This window comes from Corvus moneduloides, chromosome 27 (genome assembly GCF_009650955.1).
Source record: "Corvus moneduloides isolate bCorMon1 chromosome 27, bCorMon1.pri, whole genome shotgun sequence".
Classification (NCBI taxonomy): Eukaryota; Metazoa; Chordata; class Aves; order Passeriformes; family Corvidae; genus Corvus; species Corvus moneduloides.
In genome coordinates, this window is record NC_045502.1 from 4,777,168 (window position 1) to 4,790,492 (window position 13,325).

General features: G+C 47.5%; 1 protein-coding gene across 2 annotated transcripts in view; it reads right to left on the bottom strand.

The window, feature by feature from the left end:
* Positions 1-355: 355 nt before the first annotated feature.
* The window catches only part of ZMAT4 (zinc finger matrin-type 4), a 48,139-nt gene continuing 35,169 nt past the window's right edge, over positions 356-13,325 (bottom strand). The window contains exons 5-7 of one of the 2 annotated variants that reach the window (XM_032092126.1): positions 11,121-11,348; positions 5,630-5,726; positions 356-938 (exon numbers count right to left, since the gene is read on the bottom strand). In XM_032092126.1, coding sequence (XP_031948017.1) covers positions 923-938; positions 5,630-5,726; positions 11,121-11,348 — 341 coding nt within the window. In that variant the 3' untranslated portion in view covers positions 356-922. The remainder of the gene's footprint in view (positions 939-5,629; positions 5,727-11,120; positions 11,349-13,325) is intronic. The other variant, XM_032092128.1, reaches the window with a different exon arrangement.

Below are 13,325 nucleotides of genomic sequence, written 5' to 3' on the forward strand. Positions count from 1 at the left end.
TCGGCTCCTTCTCTCTGCTCAGATCCCCAAACCAGGCAGAGGGAGCGAGCTGCTGCTGGCTGGTGCACGGCAGAGTCAGAGCTGGACTCAGTGCAGGGATAACTCCGTGTCTCCGCTGCCTCTCTGCAGGTGCACAGGTAACCAAGCTTACCTGCATGGGATGGCCTGGCCAGCTCAGCCTCTGCCATGGCTCTGGTCCCACCGTGCTTCCTGCAGCTCTCCAGGAGGGCTGTGTCTCCCAGAAATGGCTGGTGCACAGAGCAGTGTCTGACCTCAGGCTTGCAGCAAAGTCAATAAAGCAAACAGCTTCTGTTGAGCCTGCAGGAATCCTACCAGCAGGAAAAAGAATTCACACTTTCTTTTCAGTGTTCTTTACTCACGGAACCATTTGTTTCTCTAGAGACAAAGAGGGAAGGAAGAAACTCATCCATTACACAATCCCCACGATTCACTGCTGTTGGCTCTTTATGTGTTGACACAAACCATGCTGGAGAAGGTGAAGAAAGTGTGTTTATTTCTGATTGAAGACTGATTACATCACTATCATGGATAATGTAGTAGAATAATCTTATACTCTTGGGAGAAATCTAAGAATAAATATGAAAAAGTAAAATAGTTTGTTTCCACTGTCCCTGAAGATGACTGATGAGCAAGTGCTGTATTTACAGGATAGTTATCATACTCTAGACTCTGTGCTGAATAAATATTGTCTTGAAAGGGTAAAAAAATCCATCGAAATATTTTAACTCACCACAAAATTAAAAAAAAAAAATCCATGTATGTGTCCAAAGCGAAGGTTAGTTACATGTTAATTATTGAATCCACACAGGATCACTGTCCAAGAAAGCCTCTTCTCCTGCTGACCCGCTCCCCCTCCACAGAAGCAGCATTAGTGCTTGTCCTCTTCTCCGCTGACGAGCTACTATTGGTTCTTCAGGCTGCAAGACAGAAATGATGCCCGAGTCAGGCTCCATCCTGGTGGCTCCCATTCTGCTCCAGAGCTCTGCCTGGGGACCCGCACAGGGAAAATCTGCAGCTCTCCACAGAATGACTAAAGGAATGCTCTATGTGAGCCACCAGGAGACTGCCATTCTGAAAAAATATATCAATAAACTCTCTCTACCTAAAGCATATTTACAATTTTAAGGACAGTCTTGCGTTTTATGAAAGAAAACCACCATAGCAATTTGGAAAAAGTCTCATTTCTTTAGGTCCTCAATTTGAATTTAAGAGCCTCACAAATCCTGCCCAACTTGCCTCCTCCATGGCCCAGTGCAGCTCAGCTGATGAGGAATTCCTCACCGGAACTGGCGTTGGCAAGCTCAGGTTTGTGCTTTGAGCAATTAGCCCAATATTTAGGTTTTACATTAAAATAATTAATCCATACATCCAACACCACAACACAATGCTGTATGGGCTGTTCTGGGGCTTTCAAATTATGATCAAAACAGAAGATATCAGAGATACCTTTATTTTCACTTACATTAAAAGGGAAGGGAGACAATTTAAATCTATAATGAGGGGAAGTATTACATTCTCTCTCTTCACAGGCAGTGTAATTATTCAGCTGCTCTCTGGAACTGAAACTATGACAAATTAAAATGCCTGTCAATTCCATCTACCTTTTGTAACTATTCATCTTCTGGAGTTGTTAGTGCTCTAAAGGCTTCTTTAGGCATAAGCCACTATATATTTCAAAAAGCACATAGAAATGTTACCATTACCAAGTGTTACTGTTACCGCGGCCACCAAGGTAAGAACAAAATCATATGGCTTGGGTGTAAAGTACATGATACAACTCATTTACTCTAATTTCCAGAAATTTAGTAGAAATCTTGTATCAAAGAATGCCTTCCTTCTCAGTGAGGATGTGCAGGAGGAGCTCAACCTTCTGGCACCGGGGACAGGGCTGGAAACATCCAGGAGAAACAGAAATAACATTTGGCACTAAATCTGACCCAAGTGGAGCGGGGCCAGACAGCCCCAGAGCCTCCCCTGCTGCCACCCATGTGTTGGCTGTGCCAGACACACAGATCCCAGGACATGCTTCAGCCACAACAGGCTGTCAATATTTGTTCACACTTTCTTAAATAGATGGGAAAAGCGATGTAAACGCAACCACGGGAAAGGGTGACATTTCTCCAGGCACGATATTTACAATATTTTGATTAGCTCATTCCTGAATAGCCATGCAGCTTATGTTGATAAATTGTTCCAATTAGACATCTGTGTTCTCAGCCTGAAAATAGAAAAGAAAAGAAAAGAAAAGAAAAGAAAAGAAAAGACCAGAGGAAAGAGCCTGCTCAGGCCCAAGCTTGCTGTCTCTGCTCCTCAACAGGACATCAACTATCTGGGCTTCCACAGGGCACAGCCCAAAGTCAAGGCTAAGAGTTGTGCAGGAAAGGCTGCAGAGCCACCTCCCCTACTGGATGTGACCATTCTTAACCCCTCAGAATTAATTTTGACCATTGAATTGGTTTTATCCCAATGATGGCTGCAGGATTGGGTCCCCTCACTGCAAAAATCCTGAAATTAACCAGGAAGCCTGAGTCTGAAAGGGAAACCCTTATGTGTATTAGCATCTATGAAAGTGTAAATGAGTAGTTATAAAACCCTGGAATACATTTCTGAGCTCTAGATGTGGCAGAGAGGTCTGGCTGATCAAAGAGACAAAATGAAGGCAAGAAGATAAAATTCTTCTTTATGGAAGTGGGAATCGTTATCCCCACACAGTCAGACTCTTAATTACTAGGGCTGGATCTCAGCCTTCCGTCGCTGCCAGCCTGAGCAGCGGAGGACAGCTCTCAGCTCTCAGCTCTCAGCTCTCAGCTCTTGCTCTCAGCTCACAGCTCTCAGCTCACAGCTCTCAGCTCTCGCTCTCCAGCACATTATTGCAGCGGCTGACAGACCCACAGCTGCCCAGGGATGATACTCACCCCAAATGTGGGTCTGGGCTCTCTGCTCTGTGAAAAGCACCTCTGATCTTTCTACCCACATGCCCAGAGGAGGTACTTCAGACCCAGATCCAGGCCCTCTGGAGTATCTTCCCTAAAGGCAGCTATTTTCTCCGGGCCGCAGTGATGACCCAGCACCCGTTCCCAGCCTGTCCCCAACCCCTCCCCAGGAAGCGCTTTTTGCAAAGCCCCAGGGTAACATTCTGCACAAGCATTGCTTTGACCCCAGAAACTGAATATCCTGTCTCCTTTTACAACTATCTGTGGCTTTAATCCCCGTTGTTTTTTGCAAACCACTTTGAGCAGTGATTTTTCATCTTCGCAGTTTGCATAAAGCAGAAGAAGGGAGGTTTTGCTTCTGCCAGCCCATGGCGAACAGTGAGGAGCAAGGCTGGCATGTGCCTCCCCACCAGCCTCTTGGAAGTAACATTCACAACTGGGATTTTGGCTGCTGCTGGTCCCCATAGGAAGGAGCTGTTGGTGCCCACCATGGTTCAGCCAAAGTAGGCACTGGCCCCTCCCTGGCACCCTGCCCAGCACTGCTTCTCTGTGCTTCATGGGGGGAGAAGGGAAGGAGAGAGGAGATTAAAAAAGCCCTCATCTATTTCTGGAAAGCAAGTCAAACAATGACTCAATCATCTCTACACAGTTCATAAATCCCTAATTAAAGGTTTAATGCCCCTCCCCGCTGCAGATGTTCCAGAGTCCATCCACATTCCAAGACTTGCTCCGTGCCAGCATGTGCCCACAGCCAGAGGCATCACCCATCAGAGCCTGAGTTGAGCCCTGTACTCCCCATGCATCCAATGCAGCATTTAACCTTAATTTTCAAATTAAGCTCAAGTACCTGCACCCTGGAGGAAAAAACGGGAGCTGGCAGGTACATCTGCTTCGCGTACGCGCAGGCTGGAGGGATAAGGACTGGCTCAGTATTAGCTCCCTCTTCCTGCATCTTTTACTCAACACCAAAATACCAGCCAAGACACTTCCAGCTTCCTCCCTAAGCCCTGTTTTCCCCCTCTTTTGGTCCGAACAAATGCAGGCAGCAGCATTCGGAGTAGCCCCTGGAGCCCCTTTGAATGATTCATCTCTCCTGGCCAGACTACTCAAGAAGAGCTGCTCAGCTGCAGGGTACAGGCCTCAAATTGTGTGCTGCCCATGGAGTCCCAGGACCCCCAGCCCTCCACGGGGCAGTGCCAGGGTCCTGGTTAACACAGCTGCCAGGCTCATGGTGTGTATGGTGGGTTATTTAAGGAAGCTCTAACTGGGGCTCTCAGCATGCTGCTCTCTGCAGAGCTCTCAGGAACAGTAATAAATAACCACAATGCAGCTCATTCCTCATAAAAGTTCTTCTCTCCTGAAGCAGCTTTCCAGGAAACTCATCTGCCTAGTATTTTTTGGGTGGTATCAGCTTCCATCCTGCAATCACTGATCCCTGTTCACATGTCCCAGAACAAAATCCCTGTATCCCTTCATCCCTGTCCTTCACAAACTGCTGCCCCCTTCTTCAGGTTTGTTTAGTCTTTAACTATATGAAGTATGACAGCTACATAAAATGTTTTGTTGCCTTGGCAACTGCAGTCCAGTGGCTTCAGCCTGAGTTACGAGGCAGAGGACAGTCTTGACATTAACTAACAATAACGAGAACAGCAGAAACCAGTGGGAGAACACTGGCTGGAACAAGCAGGGGACGATCCTCACCTGCCCCCCTGCATGGAGCACACCTGGGAGCCACGGTGCTGCGATGACCCAGTGGGACATCACCGCTGTTGAAACCCGGCAAAGGACCAGGTCTGGATTTCTAAAGTCCTTTTCTTTGTATAGAAGAGGTAATTGCTTGGAAAACCTAGAGAAACATAGATGCAGCCCTGCCAAAATCTGGTTTTTGTGCTGCCCAACACATTCTTTTGCACTGGGAATGGGCTGAGCCCAGGGCACGTGTGTCATCCGTCACTCCTACAACAGTCAAAGCACGAATAACTTCCCAGCATGTTCATTCACAGCACTAGAAATTAAGATTTCTTAATCTCTGCTAATTGTAGGAGACTGCACAATAGAGCAGAACACCATTAGCAGTCTTTGCTAGTTCTGCTCATCCTGCTCACTTTTCAGACTGCCCTCAAAGCTACCTGAAGCACTTCAGGTATATCCCTTTATATTCCTCTCCTAATCTGGGCAGTTCTGAGTGATTCAGCCTGAAATGGTTCCCAAAGCTCACATATAAGTGCATTAAGAGCAATTAGTTCATTAAACTAGTCTCTGATATCATGTATCTCCATCACTTCATTTTAATAATTTGTAGTAATTGACAGAGCAGACTCCCCCCAGTTCTCAGAGATGGGTAATGCCTAATTACTCTAAATCACAGAAAAAACTGGTTCACTGGGAAACACCTAATCCCCTTCGGCTCATGGTGTCTCTTCTGAGGTTTCACACATGAAAGAAGCTGCAAACTCAGTATCATTAACCACAAATCAGTGGGACTCCAGGAAGCCCATGTGGATTTGGCCCTGCATTCCTCAACCTGGAGGTGCCTCTGGTATCTGTGTTTTCACAGCAACCAGAGCACAGCCCCCCAGTGCTCCTCTGCTGACAGGGAGTTGGATGCAAAGCACTGTTACAGACAATTCCATCTCGGCAGACTCAGACACTGGGAGAAGCACAATGATACTCACTTGGTTTGGTGTTTGGAGCCCTTCAGGTGTGCATGGTACTGCTCTATGGAGTTCAGGGTGACATTGCAGATGTTGCAGGTGTAGCTGCGCTTCAGGCCTGTGAAGAAAACCCAGTGTTGATTAACCCCTGGCTCCGGCTATGCCGCATGGTGAGACCGAGGGAAGCACAGGGCTACACCAGGAGGGAAACACTCCTGTGCCTGGGCAACAGACTACTCAGAGTCAAAATGGCAGCTATAAAGTACAAATAAGTGAAAATGACTGAAGAAAGGGGGAGAAATAGAAAAAAGCACCTATGCCCCAAGCAAACTTCTAATTAATTAGACAGCACTTGGATCCCACATTTCATTTCCAGTTTCACAGAGATTTCTCTTTACAGTGATCCCTCTATTTACTTTTCCAGGCCAGGGTATTCAAGCATTAGAGAAACCTAAAGAAGTATTTTTAGAACGGAGCAGAAGAAAGCCAGGTTCAAAGGCTAATCCCCCCTGAGAGTGTGGTGCCTCTCTCTCCTGTGCCCTCCTCAGAGCATCATCACTGTGTTCACACTAACAAGCACTCGAGGTGCCATTTGTGCCTCTAGTTTTTGGTAGTGATCACAATACAGGGCAATTCCCCATTAGCATATTCAGCAGCCAGATCACTTAGGAACTCTCTTTTCCCCAAAGGGATCCACTCTGATTTATCCACCAAAGTGAACCAGCCAAGCACAGCTGCTGGTCTCCAACAGCCCACATTTGGCAGCCCTTGGCTGAAGGTCAAGGCTGGCAGACCGGAGGGGCACCAGGCAGCCACCCAAAACCAAAGCAGGAGCTCTCTCACCTCTCGGTTGTCTCTTGGCTGCGGTACAGACCATCCCCAGCTGAACTAAGGGCTCTGCTTACAAACACCGGAGCCATGGGATTCCTTGCAGGGACTGCTGTGCTCCTTAGGAACTGTTCTAATGTTCCTTGTAATGGTCTCTTCTGGCTTTCTACAGAATTACTTCTTTGCCGAAATTGTTAAAACAACTCATTTAGAACAAATAACGTGTGGCATTCTCAAATTTTATCAGTCCATGCTCACCCTAATTAACTGTAGAGGTAATAAACACACTGACCCCTCCCCAGCTAGACCTACAGGCTCTCAAAAAAATCCTTTGTCATGTTTTGAACTCCAGACACCAGCTACACCAAGAGTCCCACTTCTCTCAAACACTTCATAATATCTCTCACCCAGGAATTTGGCACAACATGAAAATCATCCTTAAATAATATTTCAAAATCACTCAGATGAGTGCTTGCAAACAACAAGCCAGCAACACTGCAGAGGTATTTAAGTAGTTTCTGTATTTCTATGTCATGATGTGGCACAGAACAAAAATCAATTTACAGATGTGCATATGGATTTTGTCCTTACAGAATTTATTCCTGATAGAGCAGTGATGGTTTTACAGTCACACCCTTTGCCCATTGCTGGCAGCTCCTGTTTCCTTCATTAAACCAACAGGCATCAGAAGCCACATGAATCTACCACAATGCAGGGGAAGGGACGGGAAGGAATGGGTGGGAAGGGCAGTGCACAGCTGGCATGGTGTGTCAGCACAGTGCAGCAGACTGAGAACTTGGACCACATCAGGATCTCCACATGGCAGAGCAGGACTGGGGAACTAAGAAACAGGTGATACTTTAACTTAAGGTAATAAGGGTCTGCTGCTCAGCCAATTTAGCAGCACATTAACAGCAGCCTCAGTGAATCTTAATTACTGGTGTAGGTGGAAACGCCTTCAGCAAATACAGCTCCTAACTGGGGATGATGATTTTCTCCCTCAGCATGTCAAGGCTACTCACAGTGATGAACCAGGGGGAACCCTGTTCCCCCTCCCTGTGTTCTGTGCAGGGGAATTCAGTGCTGTTCCCTGATGCAGCTCTTCCCACAGGCTGGAACACGCAGCCGCAGACTGCGCTGATTCCATGAACTGGGATGGAGAAAGGAAACCAGCCTCAAATGAACAGCAGGATCAGACCACAGGCAATAATCACTTCCAGGATATCAAAATTACCAGAATTTGACCCCACTGGAGCTCATCAAAGCTGCTACTCGGCTGAAACTGGTTTCGTAAAACTCCCCAGCCAGTGTGCTGGGGTTGAGCTCAGCCCTACGGGCCATCCGCGATTGGAAGGTGGTCCCAGCCTGAGCAGACCATACTGGCAGCTGCTGGGCTCTGGCTGTATTCTCATCTCCTTTTGCATCCTCAAGACACATCAGCATTGCCTCCCCTGCAGCGTGACATGCATTCATGTAAAATTGAATGTCCTCCTATCCCCATTAAATAAAATATTAACAAGTCAAGTTATTAATGTCATTCTGCATAAAATGCATTAAAACCCATTCCAGGGGAGTTCTTGTTAAACTGATTCTTACTAACCACAAGTGACAGCACAGAACGAGAAGTATTTATAAGGCATACCAAGAAATTATGAGCTGAGATGAAAAATGAAACTCAGCTCTTTGCCTGATTCTGGAAGAATGCATCTCCAACACCATCAATTTACCTGAGAACACAAAGGCTCCAGGTGACATCTCCATTCCCTTGTCCATCTGTACTGCAGAGGCTGCTGTGCTTTATTTTAGGGATTCAGAGCACCTGTTGCAGGGTTCATCTTGGCCCCAGCACCAGGCAGAGCCCCCCTGCCTCAGAGAGGGAGCTGGAGAGCTTGGCCATAGAGGACACGAGACGTGAACTAAAACTGGTGAGATGTGCCTTGATGGAGCAAACTTGACATTCCTCCTCCCTGTGCCTGGCACAGGCTGGAGAGGGAGAGCGACCAGACGGAGCCACATCGCTGCCTCCAACCGAGCTGTGGCCACTCTGCTGCACAGGCACAAGTTGTCATAGCAGAGTTGGAATTCGGGGATTGGTACCCACCAGGTTTTATCTTCCTATGATCTGTGCCAGGGTGCAGGGGCAGCCAGGGGAGGCAGCTCTGCAGGAAGAAAACTCCCAATTTCTTCCTCTTTCAGGGTATGTTCACATGCTTCCCTGTCTAGCAGGAGTAGCAGGGATTCCAGGTCAGCCACAGAGCAGGGTGGGTCTCAAAGCAGCTCTGTGCCACGGCTGGAAAGCCACACAGAACTGCTCCAAGAGAGTGGGCTGGACCCTGCACTCCATTCGGCCAAGGGAAAGGGATATGTGTGTGCCCATGCACTCCCCTGTGCTGCAGCTTTAACTCAACACAGACTGCAGAAACAATGCTCATTTCTCCTTTTTTTTTTTCCCCTCTCCTCATTCTTATTTCTGAGAAGAAAATAAGACTTCAAAATTGCAGGATGAGCTCTTGGTGAGAAGAATCAATGGTTTTGTTTCCTATAAATATAAATTGTCCAAAAATGTATCTCTATTCTTATTTCTCCCAATACACATTCATATTTATCAATAAATATTTTATTACAGCCATTATCAAAACATCAAAGGCTGCTGAAATGTTGTACTTCAACTGACACTGCTTGTTCCAGGCTCACACAATGCATCGAATGTTCATCTCCCACACTAGTCAAAATAGAATTAATATTTAAGCTGTGATGGGAGAAGCCACCAGGGATGAAGAGGAAGGAGATGACTTTGCGATCCAGGGGAAACTGAGGCAGCAAAGACAGTGAGGAGCAGGGAGTATATGGGGATGTTGTCCCCACCATGGCCATGTCCTGCTGCCACTGTTACCTTGTAGTCAGACATGATGTTACCTGCCAAGGTGAGGCTGTTTGCTCGGGCACAAGGTGGATATCATTCCGTGCTGGCCATTGCAGAGACTGCTTTCAACACCTGTAAAGATCTGCTCTAATCTTGCAGCTAAATGCATCCAGGAGAGCATCTCTAGATGGACACAGATGGACAGATGGTCATGACCTAGTTAGAAAAACTGAAAAAGAAGATTTCCCAGCTTGGCAGGCTCAGCCTCCTTGGCTCCCTGGGCCTGACTGCAGCTCGCTGGTGCTGTGGAGCACTGGGCACTGCACACTGAACCCCCGAAACAGCACCCTGAAGTGCCCAACCAGAGGACCATACCTGTTCCCCTGTACCAGGCACACACATAGCCAGGATACAGCTCTGCTGTCCCCTCTCCTGCCATCCACAGACACTGGCAGGACCACACTGGATCCAGTGCAAACCCCAACCATGCACAGCACCACCGTGAAGGTAAAACCCAACAGCTGATGAGGCTGTGAAGGCCTCCAATTTCAACTCTTCCCAGTAGCTAAATGAATAAAACACTTCCCAATTGATTTATTTACAGTTAATGACATCTTCAGCCACTCTTGAGCTTGGCACAGTTCAAAGTACTGAGTATTTCCATGCTATTGTCCCAGGTTTTATTCCCACATATTTCCAGTAGCAAGCAGTGACTCAGCCAACATGAATCATTGATGGCACTGAGTCACACTAGGTAGCACAGGAGGATCTAGACAACCATTACGAGGTTTTACGGGAGATCAAGAAATGCCCAATATACTGTACAGTCATTAGTATCTCAAGAAAAATTATTTCATTTAGCGAGGAGAAAGCCCCAGGAATATCAAAATGGTACTGCAAAGCCTCACTGGCAAACCAGAGCTCTCCCATGTAGTTCTGAATCAAACTTGTCCTCCTTCCTCAGCTGCCCCAGTCAGGTCCCTATGCGCATACGGGATCATAACCCAGACTGTGGAGACGAAAGGCTCGTGCCTCTCCTGCACCTACGCCTTGGAGTAAACAGGTACTTGTCAAGATTCAGTCCTGGACACATCCTCAGCTGACTCAAACTGCACCTCTCCATCACAAGGAGGGCCCGGGGTGCTGGGGGGCTCCAGCTGCTGAGACTGCCTGGCTGTGGCTCTGCTCTGCTTGAGGGTGGCTCCCAAGGGGGTGCAAGGCCCAAATCTGTGCAACCCCAGGGTGCAGTTCCCACAGGGACCCTGCAGATGCCAGAGTCTCTCCCTGTGGGGCCAGCATGGATGGACCGACAGACAGATGAAGAAAGGCTGCTCTCCCTTCAGCAGGAACACAAAAAATTTGTGTTTAACATCCCTGCAGCAAATGCTCAGCTCCTCTTGCTGCTGCTGACCCAGGGCCATTGAAGCCTAATTAAATCATGGAAGACAGTTATCCTGCTCTCCATCACAGAGATGTAGGGAGTGCTCTGCCTCCAGCAACATCCTCCCATCTGCACTTCTGAGCTGTAACGGGCTCTCCTCTCCCAGGGACAGGCCACACTTGCTTGAGGACAGGTGTGTGCACTAATGGAAAGGACTGTTTTAGGAGGAGGCAAGAGAGACACCTAGGAAACATCTGTGAAAGAATGCTGCTAAAACTGCAGGCTGGCATTCCAGAGCAGGGGATTCTTTTACAGAACTGGGAACCTCAGGAAGCAGTAACAGCATCTCGGGCTCCCTGCACCACCGGTTACTGTAATGGGCAAGGGTCACGGGATCCCACAGGGAGCAGGTCCCTCCTCTCCATGTGCAAGTCTCTCACCTCTCAGCTCCCCCAGGTCTAGGGTCTTCCCCAGCTGCTCCAGGAGGTCGGCTCTGGCTGCGTTCTTCTTGTGCTTTTTGCCGTCGTAGTGCTGCTGTGCCATCATGGGGTTGTTGAACCAGGCTGCGCAGAGCTGGCAGTACCTGTCCGAGTCCCTCCGCTGGGGCGGGGACGGAACCACCGGGGAACTGTCCGTGTGCGGGGGCTTCAAGGAGCCCAGAGCGGCTTCTGTAAAAGGGATTGTTCAGACATGAGCTTCCCCGGGTTCGTGCTGCCTGAGGAATGCCAGACCCTGAGGCAGATCCCACATTAGACACGGGGAATAATTAGCTGCAGTTACACGGTCCCGGTGGATATTTTGGATGGTGCTGCTTGGAAAGCTACCATTTCCCATTAAAAAAAGCATCATGAAAGGACAGCCCAGAACTGTTCCTCAGCTTTCTGCATTTCACTAACTAGGGAAGGAGGATGCTCCCAGTGCAGTTATACATCTTATCGCTGTTCTGACTAAATCTGCTAAACTTATCCTGCTTGAATTGCTACTCCAAGGAAAAATCATCAGTGGAGAATAAATACACCATGCAGAGCCATCTCCTTCTCAAGACAGAGAGACATATTTATCATTATCTCAGGATTCTTATTTTTCAATTTATTTGGTCTCAGAAAGAATGGGGAAAGCCATAGTCATTGCGAACTGTCACAGATGAAAAAAAATACTCAATACTCAGTCCCATCCTTCAAAGATCTTCACATTGTGAATTGTCAGGTACCAGCAACACACGGCCTTAATTTAATTCCATTTTCCTTCAGATTCATCGAAAGCGCATCCAGGAACACAAACACGACCCCCAAATCATTCCAAAGAAGAGTGAGTGATTAGTTTTTATATAATAGAGTGCACTTTGTTCGACAGAGTTTCCCAACTTCGTACAATACAAGTCACAAACCCATGAAAAAACAGTGTAAAGCAAAATAAAGTTCAGGTAACATTGGGATATAAAAATATACAATGACTAGCACTTAATTATCACACCTCATTCAAAAATTCCCTTTTATGTGGCTTTCCTTTTCTTTTCTTTTCCAGATGAAATGTCTGCTCTTTAAATAATTAACTACCTGCTCTCTCCATGGTACCAGAATAGGCACATTTGGAGGTGGCAAGAGGCATGTGGTGGCTGTCTTTGATCAGGAGATGATCCAGCCGAGCCCTGATGAGCACACAGGGCAGCAAATGCCAAACCCACCTCAGTGTCTGACACCAGGAACAGCAACACAGGGATATATTTAGACATATAATTATGCCTGGAGCCCACTGAGATTGACTCCACAGCTTGAGAAAGTTAATATTGTTATAAAACTTCTGCTGACCTGCTCAGTAAGGGACACCCTTCAAGGAAATTCTATCTTACATATAACATTACTTACAACCTTATCAATTTCCAGGGGTTTATAACCTTCTATTGTTTTTGATGATGACTGCCAAGGTATCAGAGTTCCAGCAGCGATGACACTGCCTCTGAAGAGCTGCTCTGGACAGGGCCAGGCAGGGTCTGGCTGGATTTTGCTCCTAAAAAAAAGTCTTTTCTATGGTTCCAGCAAGAGAGACACAGCCCAGCCCCTCCAAGGTGTACGCAGCAGAACTGCCAGTGCAAGCAAAGAGCAAAGCCAGGGGCCAGAACAGTCATTAGGAAGAAAATTAGGGAATTGCAATATTGCCTGTTCAAACTGGGATTACACAGACTTTGCACGTGCTTGACTCACGAAAAACAAGCACAGCTTGCTTATTGCAAACGTGTTTCTGCACTCGCCAAGGAGCCTCCCTGCAGGAAGCAGTCCAGGCCCAGAACCCAGTGATGCCACAGGGACTTGGAACAGCCCTGGTGATTCCAGGGGGACCCAGCCCTCTGCAGCACCCCAGGACAGGGCTGAGTCCAGGGAACCAGACTGAGCTGCAGAGATATTTGGACCATTATAAACAACCAGCAATTTTGGCAGCCCAGGAGCTCTGCGACAGATCTGACTTGCTGTTCCACAAGCCCCAGGCTATAAAGTTAAATCTATCCAATCTTTGGTCAGCTTTCTCTTTGTTTCTATGTATGCTGCTGCCGGAGGGGAACCAGGGAGGCTGAAGCTCACGGAGCTGGTGATGTCCACAGGAGTTACATCTCCTGCTCACTAAGGAAACCTGACAGAAGCATCTCCACT